Genomic DNA, 16,010 nt, shown 5'->3' with positions numbered 1-16,010 from the left:
GCAATGCGAACTCCTCTGGTGTGCCGTGCATTGGGGGCACGCCATACAACCTCACGTGATAATAATATTTGGGGTTTTACGTGCCAAAACCACTTTCTGATTATGAGGCACGCCGTAGTGGAGGGCTCCGGAAATTTTGACCACCTGGGGTTCTTTAACGTGCACCTAAATCTAAGCACACGGGTGTTTTCGCATTTCGCCCCCATCGAAATGCGGCCGCCGTGGCCGGGATTCGATCCCGCGACCTCGTGCTCAGCAGCCCAACACCATAAACCTCACGTGATCAAATTTAATCTGGAACCATCCACTACGGCATGCTTCGTAATCAGGTCGTCGTCTGGGCATGTAAAAATCCTGAATGTAGTTATCTTTAACTTGCTGTTTCCGGCATCCATTACACTGATGCGGATAAATATTGTTGCATTTGGAAGGTGAAAAAAAAAAATCTACAGCGACTGTTGGCAGCAGGTTTTTTATTTTGAGTATCAAATTTTTTGTTTTCAATAGGGGCAAAAATTGACATTTCTAGAAAATGTAGCATCAAGATGCGATACCCGATTTTGATTTGCAGTTACGGAGAGTCGCAAACTTCGAAACTTATTTTGCAATAACTGCTATCAATGTAAAAAATAATCAAATTCGCGCTTTTAGCATCTGGTGGAACTAATTCTTTTTCGTGCAAATGCAACAGAATTACGCTGAATCGATTCATCTGTTGTATAATAACGCATCTCTGCGTTTCCGATGCATGCTAAAAAAAATGAGTTGACAGGAGCTAAAAAGATTCCACCTGTTCGGACACTAAAGTGCAAAATAAATTGATAATGATTATATTGCGCTTAGTGTTACACTGGCGATTTTAAGTGAAGGACCGGACGTGGACGTACGTAGCGCAAACTGCCAACTGTCGAATACTGTTAAATAACGCGGTAATATACAAGAAGATATGGCGCGGGGGCGGGGTCGAGATATAAAAAAGTTTGACAAGGTGACGACATGTGATCATACTTTGGGTCAGGCATACGTCGTTCACTTGCACCCGTTCGCCCTGGCAAACTCGACCTCAGCTTCGATAAGCGCGATGGACGGAGTGCTTACGCACATCTCGTTTTCTTGAGCTATCGCAAGCGCCTCCCATATTTCTCGTTCCGTTTTTGTTTTTGATGTGCCAGTGACTGTGGTGCTTTCTAGTAGCGGAGAGAATTTGCACTGTTTGCAGTGTGCAGCCAAGTTGCAAGGAGCTGTCAGAAGCTGGCACGTGTATTTGTGCTCCCGTAACCTATCATTTAGACAACGTCTAGTTTGCCCAATGTATACTTTCCCACAATCTAGTGGGATTTGGTAAACCACTCAAGTGGCACATTCCACGTACTTTTTCACGTGCTTAGTCTGACAGACCGTAGCGTTTCCATTGCCCTCTTTGGATCCTGAGTTCACCCTGGCAAACCTCAACACTTAAAGACGCCTAGCACGCAATTTGAGCGGTGGGAGGTACAGCTGACCGGCGATACCCTGGCGGGACAAGAAGCTCTCGTCCAGCAAGTACGTCGAGCAGCCATGGCCAGTGGAGTCCTGGAATGAGGACACCACCCACTCGACCTCAAGAGCAACCACCTCGATGGTTCTAATAAATGTTTTCTCTCTCTCTCTCTCTTGCACATGCCTTTTAGCTTTTGCGGAGCGGAGAACAGTACCTGAACATCATGGCGTTGGGCTGTCTTTTTTTATCCTATCTGACAAGCCATGGATGTAAGGCAACATCACGCGTTTTTTCAATTTTTCTTTTTTACTGTGTTTTTTTGCCATTTCCTGTTGGTTTTGATTTCGGCCAACATGTTTTTACAGATTTGCACCACCATACTGTTCGGGTACCCACTGTTTCTTAAGCGGCTTACTTGCAAATTGATGCTCTCCCACACAGCATGGCGGCATGATTTTTCAACTGCTTGACTGATGCAAGCCTTGGCAGTGCCTCTTTTTATCATTTTAGAATGGCAAGAGTCATACCTCAGGTTTTCTTTTGCACCTCTAGTTTTGTAGCACCAGCAGATGTGGGAGTCTCTGAGCCTAATGTTTATGTCAAGGTACTGCAATCGACCTTCGGTAGGAGTCTCATACGTGAATTCTAGACCTTCATGCGCTTTCTTGAACATGCTGATGACAGTTTCTACGCTAACTGGTTCGCTTTGGTTTTCTTTCATGTACACCAAATAATCGTCAACATATCTAAAACAGGCAGGTATGTTACTTTCTTCAAATAAGGCGGCAAGTTTTCTGTCTCCCACACTCAAGAATAAGTCGGAAGCACGGGAGCTATACAGGAAGCAATAGCGATACCATCCTTTTGCTCATACACACTGTCACCACATTCGATAAACGCACCCTGTAGATACAGTTTTAGCAAGTTCACAAAACTAGAAATACTGCACTTTTACACGTCCTGAAATTTGGTGTAGCCGAACATGTCAATGGCTTCTTCTACAGCTTGTACCACCGCTGGTCTCGGGACACTGTAGAACAGGTCCTTCACGTCTATTGAGAAACAAGACGTCGGCGGGCTACTCTTTAGTGTTGCAATAACTTCATCAGAGTTGCGGATCAAGAACGGGTCGTCGAAAGGTAAGGAGTTCACACATGCCTGAAGGTAGTCCGCTATGCATCTTTGCCAGGTTCCGCGGTCTTCAACAATCGTCCTAAAAGGAATGACCTCTTTGAGGGTTTTTACCGTGAAAAATGGCTTCAGAGTGAGTTCTTTGCTCTCTTTCACGCGCTTTGCCAATCTTGTCAAGCCCATGCTTTCACATGTTTTGCCGGCTCCGGTTTTCAGTTTTGCAATTGTTTTGTAGGTAATGTCGCTTTTTGCTAAATTCTTGCGGATCGCTTCTTGGGTGAATCTTTCGTATTCAGGAGCGTTCATCACGACAAACACGCCTGTTTTATCGGAGAGGAGCAGTTTTAGATTTTCTTTCTTGAGGTAGCTAGTCACTTTGCTTGTTCCTGCAGGCTTGGGTCTTTCTACCAGGCTCATTTTCGACACTCCCGTCAAGACTTCTTGGATGCAAGTCACTTTTTCTGGCTCAGGGGTCCTTTCCGCGACTGAGCGAACCATGGCAGAAACTGTACTGCCGCTACCGGTCGTTCAAGTGCGTGTTTTGGTCCCTTATTTAGGGTATGTTGCACATAATCGGGGATATTCTACCGGATACGTTGACAGCACCGCTTCCTTGAGGCTTACGCTTTTCTCTTCAAGGGAGGCTCTTGAATGAGCCTTTCCACAAGCTTTCGGCATGCAACTCTGCCAAGTCGTAGAGATACCCGATCATTGCTGTGAAGGCCGCTGAGCCCATTGCTTTCTCGCATAACGCCGCAATGTGGTCTCGGAAGAGACGGATCTGTCACCACGTTTCCGCTCGAAAAATTTTGCACAGGCGTGTTGCCATTTTTCGGTAGGGGCAACGTTTCCAAGTAGACCAGCCAACACAGGTGAAGACAGACCGTTGTTCAGGGCGTACGTGAGGGTGCGAGTTCTGCCAAATCCGCCAAAAAGCGATCCGCAAGAATTTAGAAAAGCCACATTGCCTACAAAACAATTGCAAAACTGAAAACCGAAGCCGGCAAAACATGTGAAAGCATGCGCTCGACAAGATTGGCAAAGCGCGTGAACGAGAGCAAAGAACTCACTCTGAAGCCATTTTTCACGGTAAAAACCCTCAAAGAGGTCATTCCTTTTAGGACGATTGTTGAAGACCGCGGAACCTGGCAAAGATGCATAGCGGACTACCTTCAGGCATGTGTGAACTCCTTACCTTTCGACGACCCGTTCTTGATCCGCAACTCTGACGAAGTTATTGCAACACTAAAGAGTAGCCCGCCGACGTCTTGTTTCTCAATAGACGTGAAGGACCTGTTCTACAGTGTCCCGAGACCAGCGGTGGTACAAGCTGTAGAAGAAGCCACTGACATGTTCGGCTACACCAAATTTCAGGACGTGTAAAAGTGCAGTATTTCTAGTTTTGTGAACTTGCTAAAACTGTATCTACAGGGTGCGTTTATCGAATGTGGTGACAGTGTGTATGAGCAAAAGGATGGTATCGCTATTGCTTCCTGTATAGCTCCCGTGCTTCCGACTTATTCTTGAGTGTGGGAGACAGAAAACTTGCCGCCTTATTTGAAGAAAGTAACATACCTGCCTGTTTTAGATATGTTGACGATTATTTGGTGTACATGAAAGAAAACCAAAGCGAACCAGTTAGCGTAGAAACTGTCATCAGCATGTTCAAGAAAGCGCATGAAGGTCTAGAATTCCCGTATGAGGCTCCTACCGAAGGTCGATTGCAATTCCTTGACATAAACATTAGGCTCAGAGACTCCCACATCTGCTGGTGCTACAAAACTAGAGGTGAAAAAGAAAACCTGAGGTATGACTCTTGCCATTCTAAAATCATAAAAATGGGCACCGCCATGGCTTGCATCAGTCAAGCAGTTGAAACATCATGACACCATGCTGTGTGGGAGAGCATCGATTTGCAATTAAGCCGCTTAAGAAACAGTGGGTAGCCGAACAGTATATATGGTGGTGCAAATCTGTGAAAACATGTTGCCCGAAATCAGAACTAACAGGAAACGGCAAGAAACACAGGAAAAAAAAGAAAAATTAAAAAAAAAACGCTTGGTGTTGCTTTACATCCATGGCTTGTCAGATAGGATAAAAAAGGACAGCCCAACGCCATGATGTTCAAGTACTGTTCTCCGCTCCGCAAAAGCTAAAAGGCATGTGCAAGAGGGTGAACTCAGGATCCAAAGAGGGCAATGGAAACGCTACGGTCTGTCAGACTAAGCACGTGAAAAAGTACGTGGAATGTGCCACTTGAGTGGTTTACCAAATCCCACTAGATTGTGGGAAAGTATACATTGGGCAAACTAGAGGTTGTCTAAATGATAGGTTACGGGAGCACAAATACACGTGCCAGCTTCTGACAGCTCCTTGCAACTTGGCTGCACACTGCAAACAGTGCGAATTCTCTCCGCTACTAGAAAGCACCACAGTCACTGGCACATCAAAAACAAAAACGGAACGAGAAATATGGGAGGCGCTTGCGATAGCTCAAGAAAACGAGATGTGCGTAAGCACTCCGTCCATCGCGCTTATCGAAGCTGAGGTCGAGTTTGCCAGGGCGAACGGGTGCAAGTGAACGATGTATGCCTCGCCCAAAGTATGATCACATGCCGTCACCTTGTCAAACTTTTTATATGTCCCCCCACCTCCCGCCCCCATGCCATATGTCCTTGTATATAAGCACGTTCTTTAACAGTATTAAACAGTTCGTAGTTTGCGCTACGTACGTGCACGTCCTGTCCTTCACTTAAAATCGCCAGTGTAACACTAAGTGCAATATAATCATGAACGTTCACCAACTAGCCTCCTTCATTGCTATACTAAAAAATAAATTGAGCTGTATATTAGTAAGTTACCCTTCTAGTACAAAACACACAAACACACACGAACACACGCACACTCTTACCGTCAGAAGAGGCGCCAACAGCCGAAAAGACGCAACAGCAAAAGACTTGTGCCGACGCCGCCCTGAAGTTCCCGCACACGGTCGCCTTGTCCATAGCCCCCGAGATCGGGCGGCGCTAATGTCAGTGCGCGCTGGTTGATCTTGAAGGCTATGCTTTGACATCAGATATTTTTACGGCGCCTTCCTATGTCTATAGTTAATATGTGACGAGTAGAGGTTGGCAAATACCAACTTTCTTTAATAGGAATAGTTAAAAGCGCATATTTTCAGCAGGGATGTTTATTTTGGTATGATTAGGTTTCGCGCTAGTACTGACAAGTGCAAAAACAAGAAAATAACAAGGAACCATTAACTACCAGAGACAAAGGATTAAACAACAAGGGCACTAACTGCTAAAATAAACATTTCACAGACGATCACGACACTCTCTAATGCGACATTTGAGCGCAGCTCTACATGTGTTTTTATTTCGCGACATATTGCTGGCGCGGACAATCTGTCTCGTGCGGCACGTTGCAACCGGAGCGAAGTGTGGCGCGACTGCCGTGCTAATTGGGAGATTGCGAGCGGCAGCGCGTGGGTGACGCGTGGTCGAGGTTCAAAGCAGCCGCCGCAGACACACGTCCGATCATGCAGCGCTTTGTTGACATATATGGCATCGGTGGATGACGCACAGTATACTGTGGCGGCATCTTGTAGCCATTGTCCCCGCAGAGCCCATCTTGCGCGGTACTACGCTGTTCTCACGCTTTCGCCGTACCCTCCTCCTCTGCTTTCCGCTTCAGGGTTCCGTTGCAAGCTCCTCCGCTGTCCTCCTCGCACTCTCTTCGATATCGTTGTCTTTCACCCCCCCTCCCCGCGCGCGCTCCGCGTTCGCTCTTTCATCATTCGCTGTGCTCGTTCGCTCGGTTACTCCGAGGGGCGCCAATGCTGACACTTCGCCGAAAAACGGGCGTTAACAGCTGCGCTCTAAGAACTGCAGGAATAGTTCTCTCGGCATTTTAGAGCACAGCTCTTAGGCGTCCGTTGCTGCGTTGAGCGTCGGCTAATTCGAGCGAACGCGGAGCGCAGCGCGAAATGAAAGGAGACGATAGCTAAGAGGACGCTAAGAAGAAAGCGGAGGAAGCCACCGTGAAGCACCATAAGATGGCGCGCACTGCCGCGCATGCGCGGACGTGATTTACAGTGGTTCACACGTGATTCATAATGGTCGAAAAGAACTAAGAAGCTTACCAACAAGTATGCGACCGGTATTGTGTTCAACATGGCAACAAAGAACGTCAAATGGTAAGTCAGATAATCTCATGGGTGGCGGAAACAGAAAACAAACCTGTTGTGTGTAACTACTTAAGAGGAAAAAAATGAAATTAGGAAAGAAAGAATTTATGTTAACTAAACGGGAAGCTCATTACTTTTCGAAGCGAGATCAGGATGCCTAGAACACGCACTCATAAAGCCAGATACGACAAGGAAGAACAAGCAAGTGCTTGCTGCGGTAAAACTAGGCAAACGATGGAGCGCCTTTATGAGAATATGAAGAAATCTCCCCAGCGGTCGATTTAGGCACCTCTAGCCTCCTTGAAGCCCTTGGGCTCAGCGAGAGTAGGAGGAAAGTAAACATGTCCGCTATATAGATTAGCAAGACGCGATTGGAAGATTGGTGGAAGAAAAGTAGGCAAACGACAAACAACCAAGGCGTACAAAAAGAAAGTTCGCTATTGGGGTTCAGAAAGTTTGGCGATCAGAATTATTCATGGGGTTTTCTTTTTTTTTCTTTTTTGACATAGGCAGAACATTGACAATATGATAAGAACTTGATTGCGGAATCCACCGCCCGACCACTCACTCACTCACTCACTCACCCACCCACCCACCCACCCACCCACCGACCAACCCATCCATCCATCCATCCATCCATCCATCCATCCATCCATCCATCCATCCATCCATCCATCCATCCATCCATCCATCCATCCATTGTTACGTCTCAATACCACCAAGGGTGCTAATTGAACATTTGTCACGTGTCAAACCAGCGCACCTCCTACCCGGACGTTAGCGCGGCGTGGACAACGATTAAAAGCGTTCACCCCACCATTACCTGGAAACCAGAGGAAAAGATGAACGGGAGGGAACCACGACAACGAAAGGATAGGCGCAGTTAATTAGACGAGCCAAATCACCATTCATCCCTCGGCACTCATTCAGCTGTCAAGACAGCCTGTAAACCGGCTCTTGCAGAATTCAACGAAAGGCCCTCAGCCCGCGCTTCACTTTGCAGACTGAGCGAAGAAGAAAGAAAGCGTGTAATCCGGCTGTGGCAGGATACCACGAAAGGCCCTCAGCCCGCGCTTCACTTTGCAGACTGAGCGAAGAAGAAAGAAAGCGTGTAATCCGGCTGTGGCAGGATACCACAAAAGGCCCCCAGCCCGCGCTTCACCTTGCAGACTGAGCGAAGAAAGAAGGCGTGTAAACCGGCTGTTTCGGGACACCACGAAAGGCCCTCAGCCCGCGCTTCACTTTGCAGACAGAGCGAAGAAGAAAGACGGCGTGTAAACCAGCTGTTGTAGCATTTTACGAAAGGCCCTCAGCCCAAGCTTCACCTTGAAGACTGAGCGAAGAAGAAAGAAAGCGTGGAAACCGGCTGTGGCAGGATACCACGAAAGGCCCTCAGCCCGCGCTTCACTTTGCAGACTGAGCGAAGAAGAAAGAAAGCGTGTAATCCGGCTGTGGCAGGATACCACGAAAGGCCCCCAGCCCGCGCTTCACCTTGCAGACTGAGCGAAGAAAGAAGGCGTGTAAACCGGCTGTTTCGGGATACCACGAAAGGCCCTCAGCCCGCGCTTCACTTTGCAGACAGAGCGAAGAAGAAAGACGGCGTGTAAACCAGCTGTTGTAGCATTTTACGAAAGGCCCTCAGCCCAAGCTTCACCTTGAAGACTGAGCGAAGAAGAAAGAAAGCGTGGAAACCGGCTGTGGCAGGATACCACGAAAGGCCCTCAGCCCGCGCTTCACTTTGCAGACTGAGCGAAGAAGAAAGAAAGCGTGTAATCCGGCTGTGGCAGGATACCACGAAAGGCCCCCAGCCCGCGCTTCACCTTGCAGACTGAGCGAAGAAAGAAGGCGTGTAAACCGGCTGTTTCGGGATACCACGAAAGGCCCCCAGCCCGCGCTTCACCTTGCAGACTGAGCGAAGAAAGAAGGCGTGTAAACCGGCTGTTTCGGGATACCACGAAAGGCCCTCAGCCCGCGCTTCACTTTGCAGACAGAGCGAAGAAGAAAGACGGCGTGTAAACCAGCTGTTGTAGCATTTTACGAAAGGCCCTCAGCCCAAGCTTCACCTTGAAGACTGAGCGAAGAAGAAAGAAAGCGTGTAATCCGGCTGTGGCAGGATACCACGAAAGGCCCCCAGCCCGCGCTTCACCTTGCAGACTGAGCGAAGAAAGAAGGCGTGTAAACCGGCTGTTTCGGGATACCACGAAAGGCCCTCAGCCCGCGCTTCACTTTGCAGACAGAGCGAAGAAGAAAGACGGCGTGTAAACCAGCTGTTGTAGCATTTTACGAAAGGCCCTCAGCCCAAGCTTCACCTTGAAGACTGAGCGAAGAAGAAAGAAAGCGTGGAAACCGGCTGTGGCAGGATACCACGAAAGGCCCTCAGCCCGCGCTTCACCTTGCATACTGAGCGAAGAAGAAAGCCAGCGTGTAAACCGGCTGTTGCAAGATTACACGAAAGGCCCTCAGCCCGCGCTTCACTTTGAAGAGTGAGCGAAGAAGAAAGAAAGCGTGGAAACCGGCTGTGGCAGGATACCACGAAAGGCCCTCAGCCCGCGCTTCACTTTGCAGACTGAGCGAAGAAGAAAGAAGGCGTGTAATCCGGCTGTGGCAGGATACCACGAAAGGCCCCCAGCCCGCGCTTCACCTTGCAGACTGAGCGAAGAAAGAAGGCGTGTAAACCGGCTGTTTCGGGATACCACGAAAGGCCCTCAGCCCGCGCTTCACTTTGCAGACAGAGCGAAGAAGAAAGACGGCGTGTAAACCAGCTGTTGTAGCATTTTACGAAAGGCCCTCAGCCCAAGCTTCACCTTGAAGACTGAGCGAATAAGAAAGAAAGCGTGGAAACCGGCTGTGGCAGGATACCACGAAAGGCCCTCAGCCCGCGCTTCACCTTGCATACTGAGCGAAGAAGAAAGCCAGCGTGTAAACCGGCTGTTGCAAGATTACACGAAAGGCCCTCAGCCCGCGCTTCACTTTGAAGAGTGAGCGAAGAAGAAAGAAAGCGTGGAAACCGGCTGTGGCAGGATACCACGAAATGCCCTCAGCCCGCGCTTCACCTTGCATACTGAGCGAAGAAGAAAGCGTGTAAACCGGCTGTTGCAAGATTACACGAAAGGCCCTTAGCCTGCGCCTCACCTTACAGACTGAACGAAGGACAGTGTGGATCCATCCATCCATCCACCCGCCCATCTATCGATCCGCCCATCCATCCATCCGCCCATCCATCCATGCATCCGCGGCAGCAGCGATGACCTCCGCCCGGGCAAAAAAGAAAAAAAAGAAAAGCTGCAGTTTCGCCCGAAAGGCGAAGCTTCGATTGCGATAGCAAATTAGCTTAGAGCTACACGAAGGACAGTAGTTTTATCGGCCGTATTCGCAATGCACGTAGGCGGTAGCGCCCTGTATCACGGCAATGTGGTGTGGCCACGTTTTCGCGTGGCAAAATCAAAACGCGCCAAATCGCTCAAAGCGCTTGCTTGCCGGCGAGGAGTTCATAACACGAAGGACGACTCAGCGGCCTCCAATTGGACATAACGTTTTCGCACTCACAACTCCTAAGAAGCGCTTAGATGTCCTGAGATTTCCCACTTTTATTAGGTGTATAATCGCAGCTCCATTTCGAAGAAGCTAATTATGTCGCGCAATGAAATCGGCACGCTGCCACATATGTGTCACAGCGTGCTATACAATATGCTTCCGTGCCCTCCTCCTTGCTCGTGATCCTCCTCCTGACAACCGTATTGGTTGACTACACGCGCCACCTATAGATCGCGGGCATTGCCAATAAGCTTGTAAACATAGGCATGCTAATAAAATTAACAAGGGTCGAGTCACGCGCACGAGCAAACATCAACACATCTCACTCGTTGAACGCTTAAACTCGGCGTCAAAACACTGCAGTGAGGAACCGCGGCAGCAACAGCGAGCGCATTGACCTCCGTGCTGCGTCTCGCATCAACGCGAACTAGGCCGCGAAAACACAGTGCGCGGCGGACTCTGTCTCTGTCGCAGATGGCTTTCAAGATACAGCGGGCCTGGCGGGCTCGAGCGGTTGCCTCCGGCCGCATGGGTAGCCGCGAGTTGAACGCGGCCCCCTCCCCCCCTCCTCCGGGGCCTCACACGCGACGGAAGACGGTGCGCTTTCTCCTCGCTTCCCTTCCTTGCGTGTGCGAGATTGTGCCGCGATCGCCGGCTCACCCTCGCAAGCTTTCACTCCCACATACAGCACACGGCGCGCGGCCACGATTTTATCGCCCTTATAATTTATACGGAGCCTCACGGCGACGGAAGAAATGCGCCTGGAGTGTTCGTGTAATTGCTATCGCAGTAAAAGGCTTACATTACTCGTTTAGTTTGTTCATTGCCCGGAAAAGTCTTGTCGTTTTCTGAATTTCGATAATTTGCGATACTTTGCTTAGCCGACGGAGAACAGTAACCTGGCTTTAACAGTCGGTTCTTGAGGAAGACTGGCTAGTAGATAAAGTGAGTTGCGTTGTCCTAATATTTTAAGAGACAGATTTATACGAACTGTCTATCGACTTCAAGGGTCCCACAAAACTGCAACAATGCAAACAATATACTAATCCAGAAAAGGGGAGACGGTAAAAGAATTGAAAAATTATAGGCCCAATAGCTTGCTCCTAGTATTATATAAAATATTCACCAAGACAATTTCCAATAGAATAAGGGCAACACTGTACTTCAGTTAACCAAGGGAACAGGCTGGCTTCAGGAGGGGATTGTCTACGATGGATCACATCCATGTCACTAATCAGGTAATAGAGAAATCCGCAGAGTACAATCAGCTTCTCTATATGGCTTTCATTGATTACGAAAAGGCATTTGATTTAGTAGAGATACCAGTAGTCATAGAGGCATTACGCAATCAAGGAGTACAGGCCGCTTACATAAATATGCTGGAAAACATCCACAGAGATTCCACAGCTACCTTAATTCTCCACAAGTAGGAAGATACCTATAAAGAAAGGCGTCAGACAACGAGACGCAATCTCTCCAATGCTGTTCACTGCGTGCTTGGAAGAAGTATTCAAGCTATTGAACTGCGAAGGCTCAGGAGTAAGGAGCAACGGCGAATATCTCAGCAACCTTCGGTTTGTAGATGACATTATCCTGTTCAGCAACACTGGAAACGAATTACAACAAATGATTGATGACCTTAACAGAGAGAGTGTAAGAGTGGGGTTGGAGATTAATATGCAGAAGACAAAGATAATTGTGTATAGCCGGGCAAGGGAACAAGAGTTCAGGATCACCAGTCAGCCTCTAAAGACTGTGAAAGAATATGTTTACCTATGCAAAAAAGCGGTGAGGCGTGCAGACAGGACAAAAGAGAAGTGGACAACGCGAACGCCGACCATCAACTGAAGGGAGCACTGAAGGGAGCACTGAGGCTCTCTTCAGTTGATAGATAGTTGATGCACTGAGGTGTATCAATCAAAGGCTAATGGAACATAAAAGGTCGTTAACCGGTGGATCGCCTTCTAATCTTTCCTTACATTGCCAATATTGTAACTGCACGCCAGAGTTAGATGAATGCGCGATATTGTACAGGCATAAGAATGAAGATACGCGTCTTATGGTAGAGGCATGGCATATCTATAATGGTGGAAGTGCGTGCGTGAGTCAGCCTTCGATTACCTTACATAAGGAAGAGAGTAAGTGCCTTAACAGTTATCTCTCGCGTAGAACGGCACATGTACCCGATCGACACGTGGTGTTACCATTCCTGAGCTTGCGCAGATGAGTTTTGTGTTTTCTTTCTTTTTCGCCTCAGTGCTCCCTTCAGTTGATAGTCGGCGTTCGTGTTGTCCACTTCTCTTCTCTTGTGTCCTGTTGCACGCCTCACCTCTTTTTTGCATAATGAATCCTTACCAACAAGCTCAGCTTTCTGTGGTTCTAAGGCTTACCTAGGTCAATTACTTACAGGGGACGCGGATAAGTGATGAGTCAATGAGAAGGAACTTTACAGAAGAATAAAAATGGGTTAGAGTACATACGGCAGACATTGTCAGCTCCAGACCGGAAGCTTACCATTATCATTGAAAAGAAAGGTGTGCAATCAATGAACTTTACCAATGCTGACATATGGGGCAGAAACTTGGAGACTGACAAAGAAGCTTGAGAACTAGTTAAGGACCGCACAAGGAGTGATGGAACGAAGATTGCTAGGCATAACGTTAAGAGACAGAAAGAGAGCGGTTTGTATCAGAGAGCAAACGGGCATAGGCGATATTCTAATTGACATCGAGAGAAAGAAATGGAGCTGGGCAGGCCATGTAATGCGTAGGTTAGATAACAGGTGGAACATTAGGGTTACAGAATGGGTGCCAAGAGAAGGGAAGCGCAGTCGAGGACCGCAGAAAACTAGGCGGAGTGATGAAATTAGTAAATTCGCGGGCGGTAGTTGGAATCGGTTGGCACAGGTCAGGGGTAATTAGAGATCGCAGGGAGAGGCCTTTGTCCTGCAGTGACCACAAGATAGGCTGATGAGGATGAGGATGATGAGTTAATCTTTTGGTTCTTTCATTGTGTCACATTTCGTATGTTACCCGCAGTTTTTAAATTTGTGCATAAGACGCATGCCGAGAAGAAAAATAAGCTAGTTGTGAGTTCGCGCTCCACCTTTTCTGTGTTCCTTCTTGTTGCTAACTAGTTCTTCGTCGTAGCTCAAGCGGCACGTTTAGCGATGATGTCCCCTTGAAACGAGACACGCACCTGTCCGTTCTCGCAGTCGCCGATGGTGGTAGGAAAGGTGGAGAACGGCACCCCGACGCACACCACGTCGCGCACCACCTCGTGGCTGCACAAGCAGAGGCGATTGAAGGTGCAGGGTTTCTGGTGCACGGAGCAGTGCGACGGCTGCAGGAGCGGCAGTGCGCACCAGAGAATGGCCACAGCGAGCATCTGCACGGCACCAAAGGTATGCATCATCCAGCTATGAAGCGCCAAGAATGAAAGCAAATGGTGAATTATGGGAATGTCCTACACATGTTACAATCCATGCGAAGCGGCTAATTGAATGCTGCACATGGTAATGGCGATGCATGCAATGGTGTTTACTTTCTTCCCGTCTACGCTAGTCTCCTTGGTTTTCATAAGGATCAACGAACCCTTTGAATTCATTTGTTGCGCAAGCCCTGAGGTCATGTGTAAGTTATTTTCTCCTTCTTTATTTTATTTTCATTTTACTCATTTGGTTCTTAATGAAGGTATTTCTTCGCTCATTGACTTCATATGCAAGGTGTATTGATTGTTAATTGTCTAATTGATTGTTAATGTTATGCAGCCAGTGAAGGTCACAAGGTTAATCTCATGCGATATTTATATTCATGCACTACACTGCACACAAGCTATGCTAACATGCTAACATCTAATAAGGTGGATGCATAGTATGAGATGTTCTACGCAGCGATGTCGCGAGGACGAGCGTATGGCGCAAGGGTGAGGAGAAAAGCAGGAGAATGCGATAGCGAAGAGAGCGCGAGGAGGATAGCGGAGGAAGCCACTTGGAAGCACCACCAGATGACGCTCACGTCCGCAGCATGTGTTTGCTGCGCTAAAGCTAGGAAAAAGATGGAGCATGTTTTATTAGAATGTGAAGATATCTGCCCAGCGGTCGATTTAGCTTCCTCTGGCATCCTGAAGCCCTTGGGTTCAGCGATGGCAGGGGGGAACTAAGCATGTCCGCAATAGAAATTAGGGAGATGCGATTGGAAGTTTCGTGGAAGAAGAGGTCGCAGTTTCACCAGAAAGGCGAAGCATCGATTGCCGTAGCAAATAGACAGCTATACGAAGTAAGGATAGTAGCTTGATCGGCGGTATAAACTTGGAAACATTCGCTTACCAACTGAAGTAACGAGCACGGTATCAGCGAGCATAAGCAAACATGAACACATCACACTCGATCAGCGCGGACACGCGCATTCAAAACGATGGTGTGAGCAAGCGCGGCAGCAGCAGCGAGCGATGTGACTTTCATCGGTTCAGCGTAGGAGCCGCGAGAACACAGCGCGCACAAAGGTACCGTATTTACTCGATTCTAAGCACCCCATTTTTTTCATGATCGCGATGCCCAAAGTGAGGGGGGGTGCTTAGGTTCGAAAAATCTGGAATGACCCCCCCCTCCCCCTTTTCGCTGCGACATCACGACGAGACGGGTGCGAGAAATAACATTTTATTTTGCAAACATCAAAAAGAAAAATCGGTGCAGACAGTGAGCCCACCGCTTGTGTCGGATGCTTAGTCACTATCACTGCCACTCACGAGTCCGCGCGGCTCTGCAGTCCGGCTGTGCGGCAAGATCGCGTCGCGGCAGCCGTTCCACCTCGGGACTCCGACGGCTCCGGCTCGATGACATAGCGAGCAAGCGCACTTGGTGGTCTTGGCTACGCGCTCTTCCTAACAAATAGGGGGGTGCTTAGATTCGCATGCAAACTTTTTTTCCAAATTCTTTCGCGAAAGTAGAGGGGGGTGCTTAGAATCCCGAAAATACGGTATACGCCGTCCGCAGATCCCTTTCAAGATACAAGCGCGCGCGACCGTGCGAAGTGCACACTTGTTCGTTAACTGATGTTGATGCCGCCCACCCTCTTTCCCGCGTTTCATCCCCGCTTTCGTCGCTTCCGCGCGCGAGATTGAGCTGCGATCGTCACTCCCCTTGCGGCCGGTTGCGAAAGACCCAGTTGCTACTAGAGTCGCTGGAAAAAATTTCAGAGTACTCTGCATTCGTTTTCCCCGCGCCGCCGACGCGTTCATTGGCCCAACCGTACCACGTTTCTTTGGAGTGCGATATACCTTCCAAGCGCCGGGCGGCCGGCTGAGTTACAGCGCAGGCAGCGCAGGTTCCCTATGTTTTTTTGTGTTCCGATTGTCGCGCTCGCGTTTGACTGCAAGGAAAGCATGCCTGGCTGCTGCGCCTTTGGATGCAGCAACCGAACCGAGTCTCGAAAGACTTCTTATTCGATTCCGACCGGGAAAAATGACCCGAGAGCGTCGTTCTGCGTGGTTACATAGAATCGGCAGGGAGAACTTCAAGCCTACAAAAACACCCGCGTGTGCGAGGTATAAGTACACCTTGCTTGTGCTTTTCGGCACTTTTTTAGAAGATATTTAAACGAAATGCACGCCGTGTTAGCGACGCTACGGAAATAGGAGTTCATTGGAGGGATCGTTCGCGTCTTGCACGCTTGACAC

General features: G+C 48.6%; 1 protein-coding gene across 1 annotated transcript in view; it reads right to left on the bottom strand.

The window, feature by feature from the left end:
* Positions 1-16,010, bottom strand: part of LOC142589524 (uncharacterized) — a 179,697-nt gene that overhangs the window by 29,984 nt on the left and 133,703 nt on the right. Inside the window, exon 3 of the mRNA XM_075700928.1 lies at positions 13,533-13,721. Coding sequence (XP_075557043.1) covers positions 13,533-13,721 — 189 coding nt within the window. The remainder of the gene's footprint in view (positions 1-13,532; positions 13,722-16,010) is intronic.

The sequence above is a fragment of the Dermacentor variabilis genome, chromosome 8, assembly GCF_050947875.1.
Source record: "Dermacentor variabilis isolate Ectoservices chromosome 8, ASM5094787v1, whole genome shotgun sequence".
Taxonomy (NCBI): domain Eukaryota; kingdom Metazoa; phylum Arthropoda; class Arachnida; order Ixodida; family Ixodidae; genus Dermacentor; species Dermacentor variabilis.
The sequence above is the reverse complement of the archived record's forward strand: the minus strand, read 5'-3'. Positions and strand labels throughout refer to the sequence as shown.